Raw genomic sequence first — 10,855 nt, 5'->3', positions numbered from 1 at the left:
ATCGGCCTGAGAGGAAGTGACACACAGCTCACAGATGTAAATATGGGCAGAGGGCAGAAAAAATCATTTTGGTTGACTGAAAGCACAGTGGAGAAACAATTAGTCACTAAACCGTTGAGTATTTTTGATTAATGGACACAAGTGGGCTGGAACACAGAGGAGTCTGTGTGACGGCCGGGCGCCGGGTGAACAAGTCAGACGGGTTAGGGGGAGAGAAAGGTGAGGTTACATGAAGGGTTCCAGAAAAAACTCTGATGTTCGGTTCAGGGCAGCAAATTAGTTTATTCTGAATTCATGTGAATGTGACTATTCTCAAAAGTTAGGAAAGGAAACCATGTAAAGGTTTGGAAAAAGAAGAGGGCATATTCACCCATCATTCTTGCTACTAAGCAGCAGGGGATTGAACCACCGACCTTGCAGTTATAGGATGACCCGCTCTACCTCCTGAGCCACAACCATTCTAATACATCATCAAATTTTCATTTCAAATCTAGAACATTTCAAATGGTTTTGATGTAGAAACCACGAAGATGTTGGCTTACACACACACACAAAAAAGGTTCCTGTGTTGCATTGAAAAATCAAATATTGTAGATTTGTTCTTGTTTGTTCTCCACACTGTAAAGAAAAATCTGTTACTTTTACTCAGAACAAAACTCAGAAAAGTAAAGTAAACAAGTCATGGTAAGTCCAAAATAACCTTTATTTTGTTAAGAAAACAAAAAAAAATATATAATCTCACATCTTAACTTTAATTGATGTTTGTTTAAAGCAGATCTCACAGTGTTAGAGCTCAGCTCTGGTTTCCAGTGTTTAAAAGCTTCTCGGCTGTTAAAACCTTCACTTAAACTTTCCAAGCTGCTGTAAACAGAACATTCAAAGATCTTCTTATGGTTTCAAACTTCACACAGTGGCTGTTGTTGTCCCTGTAGCTGAGCACATGCAGCACATTGTGATGTGAGCAGCTACATTTCAGAGAAAGGCAGAAAGAACAAAAACAATAGCCGCCTCTTTGTCTCTGTGTGATTATCCTCCGCAGCATTTCAGATTGATGAATAAATCATTATCACAAGCCCCAACAGACGAGTCTCCATCTCTTCATCTCCTTCATGGGTTTTAATGGTCTAACCACACAGAGGACGCTGAGGGGGACGAGCGGCTCGGAGAACAAGTGCTGCCTTGTTGAACGCTCACACTCGCAGCTCGCTGGCGTCCAGCGGCCCGGCGAGGGAGGCGGGATCATATAACACTGCCTCGTTTTTCTCAGGGATTTTTGTGGTTTGAGCAAAAGCCGTCCTGGCCACTGGCCTGGGGATTTAAATTGAAAAAAAAGAGAGCTCAATCCAAAAATGCGTCTGCCTCCTCCTGCATACTGAAGAGTCACCCCCGCTCTCATTTCACAAAACTTTTCTCTTTCGGAAACTTTATATAGGCTCCTGTAAAATCATCATTTGTTGGTTTAAGTACCTGTTATGGTTTAGGTTCCTGTTATCACAAGTTGAAGTGATTGACATTGATGATTAGAAGAATCAGATGGAGAAGTGAGGAGTGTGAGAAACCGGAGCCGGAGAGTTTCTGTTTGTGTTTGTGGTCGGCTGCTCGCCACTGAGGTGGAGAGAGTGACTCCGGTTGCAGTCGTGGACATCGTCTCATCACGTCTGCAGATAAACAGAAGCCTCCGGGGGTTAAACTGAGTACACACTGCTAAGTATATGTACTAAAGTAATTTATAACTCTGAGGTACTTGTACTTCAGTGTTTTTTCAGTTATCAAAGCAGGCACCTCAGGCTTGACCAGCTGGAGGAGACCAAAATGGAGGAATAGATGTTTATAATGCGACTCTCTAACTGCCATGTTTGTTCATTTTCCTCCCACTTTTATTTAAGAAATAACGTGTTTGGCAGGTTGATTATATTCCACTTATAAATGTATATAATGACTCATAATTGGTATACGGATAATACTGTATATATCCTGATATTGAAAAATGTAGTGAATGACGACTGAGCCAATCCACTTGGAACCATAGACTGTAAATAAAGATGGATGACACGTCTTCACTTTCCCCAAACGCCTCCATCTGGCGCCAATGACGTGATTCGGAGGATGGAGCCACAGTATTTAGGTCAAGTTGATGAACCGTCTTCTATAAAAAAGTATTTGAGTTTTTCTTTTGTCCCATCCACTAATATGGAGGAGGCAGTGTTTATGACCTATACTGAAGCCAGCCACCAGGGGGCAATTGAGACGCTTTGGCTTCACCTTTTAGGGAGCTGTCATGTTGTCCATCCAGCCTCTGCTCAGAAAGAACTGACTTTGACCTGCTGATGGCGCTAGAGTAAGAAATCAGAAGATCACATGAATTCATCCTCTGGAGAGCATGAACTCTCGTCAAGGTTCTTACCCTGAACCACAGGTGACGAGTGAGAGGATCAGATACATCAACTGGGGAAAACTTCATGAGACATTTCAGTCTGAACCAAGGGATGAATCCACACAGCTGTGACATCATCAATCGAAGGACTTTACCAATGAATTGCGTCATCGCTCTGTGATCCAGAGTCTTTTCATTCCTGCAGAACTTTCCTGTGGAGGTGAGAACATGGACCACAGGAACCCAAGTGGACCAGAGCGGCTAAATGAACCAGCCACTGAACCAGCAGTGATGCCATCTGCCTTCATTTTCCTCTGCACAACAATAAAACAGGCGTGTGCCTCTCCAGCGCAGAGGAATGTGTGTGTGTGTGTGTGTGTGTGTGTGTGTGTGTGTGTGTGTGTGTGTGTGTGTGTGTGTGTGTGTGTGTGTGTGTGTGTGTGTGTGTGTGTGTGTGCTCGATAAATCAAATCCAGTGAGGCGGCATCAGTTGAGTGTGCAGGCAGCTTGTATCAGGCAATCAGCTCAGTGTTCTTCCACGTGCACGGCACACTGCACGGCCTCTCTGCAGTGGAACATCAGAGCGGACTGGTGCAAGCAGAGGAATCCCTCTCCAGCCCCGTCCTCTTCTCCTGCTCCTCCTCACAGAGGTTAATCCCTCTGGACTCAGGAGCTGCACTGATTACAGATCTGCTGCAGAGTCCCACTCCCCTCCACTAATCCAGGGGGGAGGAAGAGATGAAGAGGCTCCAGAGAGGATCATGGGAGATGTGACCTCACATTTGTCACAGCAGATAATGAGAGGGACACAGTAGATAAATCACCTCGAGTGTAATAGAGGCTGGGACACAGCGACGGGCCCTGAGGTGGAGGAGAAGCAACTTGTGACCTTTAAAGCACCAGCACCAGTCTGCTGTATACACCCAGAGGCTGGGCACTCACCAACATGAGGGCAACAGCGACACCTGCTGGCAGGAAGTTCAACTAAAGACATCCTCCTGTAGTTTTATCCATGTATTTTCTTATGATTTCTGGTTCTTACAAATTCTAAATAATCAAACTTGACCTTTTACACCTTACTGAACCAATTTACTGACTTAGAGTCCTGCTGATAAAGATACATTCTCAGTGTGAAAAACAGGACAAAGAGGTGTTGTTCGGAGTCAGAATCCAAATTGTGCTGAGCAAGTTTTCACATATTTGGCACATCACGATTCAACAACAGCACAATTTTAAAGAAAGATAAATAAAGTCCTGCAAGTAGCATGGAATAATAAATAGAGATTAATGTGTATCAATAAGTAACCTGCGATATCTTATTTAAATGGTCAAGCTCGACAGTTTTATGAAGGAAAGTGCAAAGTTTCTCAATATGAAACGTGAAGAACACGTGAAACGTTCTAGACGGTAATGAAAGAAGATATAATCCAGAAAAAATATCTTTGTCTGCAGGATGTGAAACAATAAACAGGACAATTTAAAAACTGTAACATGCTCTATATGTACAGGTGGGATATAACTTGTACATTTACTCAATTAGATCTCCTGCACAGTACAAATACAAGTACAAGTTTGAAGTACTTACAATGTACTTCCACTAGATGTATTTTACAGTTATTGTTATTCATTACTTTATTAAGTTAGGACGTTATACTGCAAATAAGAATATTGTTGAAGACTAATCCAGTGATCCAGACCATTTCTGACTTGTGAGACCTGAATTCTCTTCATTCTGCTGTTCTGCACTTTTCCTACAGTAAGAGTTTGAATGCAGTACTTGTACTTGTATTGTTCCACAGGTTATTGAGTACCTGATGTGAATACTTGTCCAACGGCTGATACACCATGTACCAGTATTAACCCTCATCTTCTCCAAATATTTGATCCTTGTTTGTTTTCCAGAATGTTTCTGGAGCCATTTAAATTCATTCCAGCTGTTTCATTTCCCTTGTTGATGAAGCATAGTGTTTGTGTCAGTTAAGTTATTGTAAACAACACAAACGTCACGAGTTAATCCTTTATTCAAAGTAAAGTTCAAAACAATAAGGAGCTCAGAGTAAAATGTGAACGCTACAAGCTGTAAATAGGGATCAGGTAAAAAAACAACACAATAATACTCTGTTTTAACCCTCAACAAAAAGATTAATTAGATTTTGTTCATAATTAAAAAACAGCATTAAAATCTAAATTAAAAGTGAAATCTGTATTAAAACCACTGCTCACACACACACACACACACTGCCCCTGCTGACTGAGGAGGATACACACTGAGAATCGGAGTGATAATGGATAGATTTTTATAATTCAAGTTAATTTGACCTTTCAGACTAAATAAAAGTCACATTAAAAGTGGTTAAAAAAACAAAACAGGGTTCTCTTTGTGTTCCGCACCACAGCAGCATCAGGACGGATTCATACAGGCTCTTTAATTATACGACCACATGCACACACTGAGCTGTGGACCCACCGACAGGCCGACAGCTCGTCTCAGTCCCTTAAGTAAACTTCCTTTAAATGTCAAATTAAACCTCAGATTGTTAATATTATGAGACATTACGGGGCCAAACAGCATCTACAGTACATTCACCAGGTATCTTACTGTACTTGGACTGAATGTTACTATATTCCAATTGGTCAAATTTACTTATAACAAATGGTCTGTATTTACCTCAGGTATCATATCTTCTTCCATTTAAACGGTTAGTTCCTCAGCTGGTCTTGTTTTCTGCAGCTAAGAGTGAATCTGTCAGTCTGTGTTTAAGTGCAATCGCTGAGAAAAGCACAGATGATGTCAAAAGGGATAAATCAGAAGGACCTGCGTCGACGGGATTCACTCTTTATACAAACTGAGGAAAACAGATGTTTATCACATTTGTTCAAACCACAGAAAGATTCACGGAGGATTCCACGGGTCAGAGTTGACCTGAAGGAGGATTTACAGGATTTTTCTTACTTTCTTTGACTGTGTGGACATTTTGAAAAAAGAGTATTGACATGTCTGAACAGGCCTTGGCAGAAGTACGTGTTCTCCACGTGTCCTTCTAGTTTACAGACTGATCAATGTTGATCCCCCGCATCATGTGACAGCATTGTCTTTTATCAGAGTGTGTGATTGATTAGAACTTCAGCTGAATCAGAGCAGTTCAGTTTCTGAACATACAAACCAAACACATCTTACAGGTCTGAACTGAAAGCATTCAACATGGTGGCTTTTATTGTGAAATCACCACTTGACGAAAACAATGTGCGTTTGCGGTCACATGAAACCTCGGCGCTTCCGTTTATCTCCAATTTCTGAATGTGAAACTTTGTGTGAACACTGACGTCCGGTTGAGTTGTCATGGTTTGTAAATTAAGCCTACATAACATGACAACATGTACACTTGAGCAGAAGCGTAACAATTCAACAACAAAATCCTGAAATGCAAGCCTGGTATAATAATAATAATAATAATTCAGAGGAAAACATGTAATAACACACAAATCTTAAAAAACAAAACAATGCATAGCATAAACAACCCTGCAAATTCCAGCTCCACTGCACGTCGTTGCAAACCTCAGCCAGGCCGTTTGTTCGCTGAAGTGAAATCAGGTGTCAGGAGTGTTTCTTCAGCTTCTTCCAGGCGGAGCCGGCTGATCAGGCAGAGAGGGCGGAGTCTGCAGCGCTCCCGTTCGGGACGAGGGGAGGAGGAGAAAAGAAGCGAGGTGTTTCAGAGGAAGAGGACGAGAAGAGGAAGGTTAAGGGGGAGGTTTGGGGCTCCCTGCTGTAAACACTGTGTCTCAGGACCAAGGCTCCTCCAGCTCTGAGGCGCTCTTCTCAAAACGAGTACGGGTCAATGTGAAGCTCCACACTGCTGCTCTAAGTGTCCTCTTCATCCTCTTCCTCACGGCTGCACACCACCCTCTTCCTCAGAGATTCGTCAGCCAAACCCTGTCCCTTGGGCTCCGGGCGGCCCTCGGGGGACCCTCTTCTTCTCCTCCAGACCTCATCCTGGTCTCCGTCCTCCTCCTCCTCGTCGTCTTCGTCGTCGTCTTCCTCACCATCGGCCTCGTGCTCGTCCTCCTGCTGGTGGAGTAACCTCGCCTGCTCCAACGACTGTTTCTCTGCAGAGTCACAAGCACGATCACAATCAGGCACGGTAAACGATCCAGTTACAAACCGACCACAATGAAAGGTATTCTATTAACTGTTTAATTTTCTCAATATATACATATAAACCAGGACTGGATCAGTAAATTATCTTATAAAACTCACTCTGGTAATAATTAGTAGAAGAGAATCGTCGAGAGGGGAAGGCAAAATCTGCAATGAACACCAGCAGCTGAAAAGACAACAACACCCATTAATTCACTGTTAATGTCCGTGTACAAAGTTTCAATTCTGTTTCTCTGTTAAATGAAAGTGCTCAGAGGAAGAGGAATCGCTCACCAGACCGAGAGCGAGCCCAGAGAACAGAGTGGCCAAACCAAATATCACATACGATCCCCAAACAGGAATCCCCAGCTGGTCCGTCAGGTAATTATGACAACGCTGGAAAACACACAATCACTTTAATGGATCAAATGTTACAGAACAGTTTCAGAACCAAGTTAACCAGACACCAGGCGCCTATAGAATATTGTGCTTTCTTTTCATTTAAAACAATAAAAATTCCAAAACAAATAATTCATTGATTTAAGGAAGAACGATTGTGCAACTCGGCTCTGAATCACATCAGTGAGTCACACTGTTGGTGACATGTTATTCAAGAACTGAACTCAACACCAGACACTGGAAATAAGTAACTACAACAATCATTGATGTGTTTTCTTTAAGTTTAACTCTCTGTCCCACAATATGCATCATCTATTATACAAGTGAGCTACAGTTACACCTTTTCTTTATCTATTGTTTCAGTGCTGTATCCGGTTTAAACGTACATAAGATTTTTTGGTATCCCCCATTATACTTTGTACTTAAAGTATTCGAACCCAGCTACACTGGACCGCACATTCTTCCTTCAATGAACTGTGTGAAATGGTCTTAATAGTTTACTATGTGAAATCCTCACTTACCCGGATAAACATGGAGAGCTTGAACAAAGCAGACATTGAATTCATTCTGTCAGAAGGAGGAGAAACAACAAGAGAACATTGGCTTGTAAATTAACAGAGATTTGTCTGTAACATCAAGAAAAACAGTAACATCACAACAAACGTTATTATCAAGATTAATCCTGAACACAAATAGTGAAGAAGAAGAAGGTTTTGTTTGTGGTTTTGGCTTCAAAGCAGCAGAGACACAACAAACAGAGACAACAGGGCAGGCAGGTTCTTTTCTGTTACTTCACAGTAAACAGGAACAACAGTAACTGATGGTTTCACGATAACATGCTCTACAGATCTGAAGCTGAGGGACTGTGGATGACATTAAACAATAACTAGAAAACCTTCTTGCAGTGTTGACACATTTAACAACATATTACAAGCACTTGCCTGGGGTTATGTATCCCCGCAGTTTACAAAAGCAGATGAGGTCATAAGGTGTTTGCACCTTGTGAAAACTGAGGGGTTTATAACTTTGTACGCTCTCGACCTAAATATGTAAAGAATTGGATAAACTCACAACAGTGAGGACGGCCCAAACCAAGAGGAAATGGGCTCCACTGCTTTCCATTTCTGTTCATCCACGAAGCTCAGGAAGTCGTCTTTAGTGCGAGCGCCCTGGTACTTCCGGAAGACGCCGTCCTTACAGCTGAGACACACACACACACACACAATGAGTCATGTTTTCTTTGGAAACATCTCTGTGATGGATATACTCAATTTAAAACCAGAATATGCAGCAAATTCACACAAGATGCTCAAGTAAGAGAACAGATTTTTCTTTATGTTAAAAAAACAAAGGATTAATTAAGGTACCAAAAACATTTGCAGATTAATTTTCTCTTGCTTGACAAATGAATTAAAGTGTGTAGCTCAGATTATAAACAAAGTTAAAACCAGAAGGTGTAGTTCTTTCAAGACTTTACAGCAGCATTTCAAAAACCACAAGCAGTCACACTGAACAGGAAGCAACAAAAGACACACACAAAATAACTCAGAACTCACTGGTAAATAGTAGGAAGTGAGGTGATGATGAATCGCCCGCTCAGACCTTAAACAGGAAGGAAGTGTGAAGAGTGAGCAGGAAGAAGCATTTCTGACTCATAACTTGATTTGGCAGACAACTGAATTCACCTCCGACGACAAACTGGCTAAACACTAGAAAAATACAATCATATGCAATACATGACAATAAAGTTGCCTCATTATGAACTCCTCTGGGTTGAAGCTTCTTTTCTGTGTTGTTTTTCCAAGTTAAAATTTGTATTTTATTGTCCCGATTACTCATTTTGTTTTTTAATCGGATGACTTGACTATGCTTCTTTGAGTTTGTTCTGTTTGTACCAGTCTGCTCTCACTGGTTTATTAGACTGCGGTTATTTTTAAAGAGGGTTAGGGTGACAGCAGCATTATCTATAAGAAGAACAGACAGAGTGAACATGGTGTAAATTACGCCGTCGGACTCGTATGCGAATGTCGGGGATGGCTGACACTTGGATGACACTGCAGGAGCAGCAAGGAGGAGTTTTACGTTTTTTTTATCTGTTGTTTGTTACGTTTGAAGTGGTCACCAGTTACTTCAATTGTAATGGATTTGGCTACAACATTGTTTATCCCGGATACTCCAGAAGTGTTTAATGGACTTGCTGACTTCAATGCTGCTTTCCCCTCTAACTTTATAATATTGTATTTTACAATTAAATGTAGATAGCCTGTTATATATTTGAAGACCAATGTCGTCTGTATGAATATGAGAATGAAAGAACAAGGAAATGTTTGGCCAATCTGAAGTGGTACATAGCTGTTAATATTGAGGTGATATAATATATAGTAATTGTTGATTTTCAATCATGAATACTGACGTCTGTAAATACATTTCCCATATTATAACACTCATTCTTGCCAGAAGTGCCTTTTGAGTACTTAATGCTTTATGTGCTAATTTCTATTTTTTAAATGGACTCAAAACACTTCACCCACCACTTCCATCAGCGTAGTGGTGAAGTTTCATTTATCACTGAACTTTTCCTTTGAAGTAAGTCAGTTTGAAATATGACTCATCAATAACAACATAGGAAATTTGACTCCTCTGCTTTGTGTTTCTCTACTTTTTGGGGTTGAAATGTCTAGTTTGACGTTTAACAGATGAACTAGTGAATGAGTGACCACTAGTTGGGAGGTGTGTGGGGGGGGGGGACGACGACGACGACGACGACATACCAGGTTGCTCTGTCACGTCCACCTTGGCGATGTTGACACCCATGTCCTCGCCCCAGGCTGCGAATTCCATCCACACCGGCTGCAGCTGCTGACAGGCAGGGCACCACGGGGCGTAGCTAGGGGGGGGGGAGGAGAGAAAGCTTTTAATTCAACGTAGAAAACTTCGAATAAAGTGCAGAATGAAGGAAGTCAATGTAAAAGTGTTTTACTGAGCACGACCCTGGTGAGCTAGTTGTTAGCATCTACCGGCTAAAGGGTGATAGCTGCTAGCATACACAACTCATGCACTTGTCAGGAGTAACACAACAAGAGGAAGAGGTAACAATTATAAAAACATAACAACTGGACATTTAGGCTTCAGGCTGTTCACTCAAGGGAGTCAACCCCCCCGGAGATGTTAGTTCTAAGAGCTAACTGACAAGCTAGCTAGCTGCCTAGCTGTTAGCATGGGGATGACACTCACAACTCAATCATCCACTCCCCGCTCAGGATCTCCTCCCAGCTGCCGTCGGTCACCTCCCTCAGCCCGGCCGCTGCGGCCCGAACCGGCGGCGACGAGAACTGCGCGAAAACGAACAAACAGCAGAGGAACGAGGGGAGTTTGTTCCGGAGCATCGCTGCGAGCGAACAGCGGCTGGTCGCCATGACAGTCCGAGTGGGAGCAGCACTTCCGGTCGGCTGTCTTCTTCTGGGGTTTACTGACGTGACGTCTGCCAAACAGGATTAAAGTCGCAGTATCGCCACCTGCTGGACCGGAGTGTGCAGCAGGAGATTGCCAGTCAACTAAACTAAACTAAATAAATAAAACTTTTTTTGTCCTGTTTCTCTTAAAGGTTTATTGTGTTCGATTTATGTGAAAGGGATCTATTGGTAGAAATGGAATATAAAATAATCCTAGTGACGTTTTTACTCTAAATTGTACAAATTGGTGTTTTCTTTACCCTAGAATGGGCCCTTTAAATTCAAATACTTTATATTTAAATACTTTATATTTACAGGATCGGGTCCTATCTTCACTGAACCTTTAAGTAGCTCATTAAAGGAGATGCTTGGGGTGAGGAGAGAAAAATGGGGAAGAGAGGAGAGATGAGTGGAAAAGAAGGGAGAGAAGAGAGAGAGATAACCGAGAGGGGGACCTGTTAGGACAATAATCATGTCATTTAAAGATTAAATTTG

At 42.0% G+C, this 10,855-nt stretch overlaps 1 protein-coding gene across 1 annotated transcript; it reads right to left on the bottom strand.

Annotated features, from left to right (window-relative positions):
• Positions 1-5,548: 5,548 nt before the first annotated feature.
• LOC133015335 (thioredoxin-related transmembrane protein 1-like) lies at positions 5,549-10,323 on the bottom strand. Its single transcript, XM_061082511.1, has 8 exons — positions 10,143-10,323; positions 9,680-9,795; positions 8,465-8,510; positions 7,980-8,108; positions 7,430-7,475; positions 6,804-6,905; positions 6,630-6,696; positions 5,549-6,478 (listed from the first exon to the last, which is right to left on the bottom strand). The coding sequence occupies exons 1-8, from the start codon at positions 10,292-10,294 to the stop codon at positions 6,234-6,236; spliced, it is 903 nt and encodes a 300-aa protein (XP_060938494.1). The 5' UTR covers positions 10,295-10,323; the 3' UTR covers positions 5,549-6,233.
• Between the last annotated feature and the right edge of the window lie 532 nt (positions 10,324-10,855).

This window comes from Limanda limanda, chromosome 12 (genome assembly GCF_963576545.1).
Source record: "Limanda limanda chromosome 12, fLimLim1.1, whole genome shotgun sequence".
Taxonomy (NCBI): Eukaryota; Metazoa; Chordata; class Actinopteri; order Pleuronectiformes; family Pleuronectidae; genus Limanda; species Limanda limanda.
This window is presented reverse-complemented; position numbering and strand designations above follow the sequence as displayed.

Excerpts from the sequence above, each read along its gene's own strand:
- LOC133015335 (XM_061082511.1), bottom strand. The coding sequence starts at position 10,294 with ATGCTCCGGAACAAACTCCCCTCGTTCCTCTGCTGTTTGTTCGTTTTC. Across the intron at positions 7,476-7,979 it reads TTTGGGCCGTCCTCACTGTT|AATGAATTCAATGTCTGCTT; the intron begins GTGAGTTTATCC and ends TCCTTCTGACAG. Across the intron at positions 6,479-6,629 it reads TTCTACTAATTATTACCAGA|AGAAACAGTCGTTGGAGCAG; the intron begins GTGAGTTTTATA and ends GTGACTCTGCAG.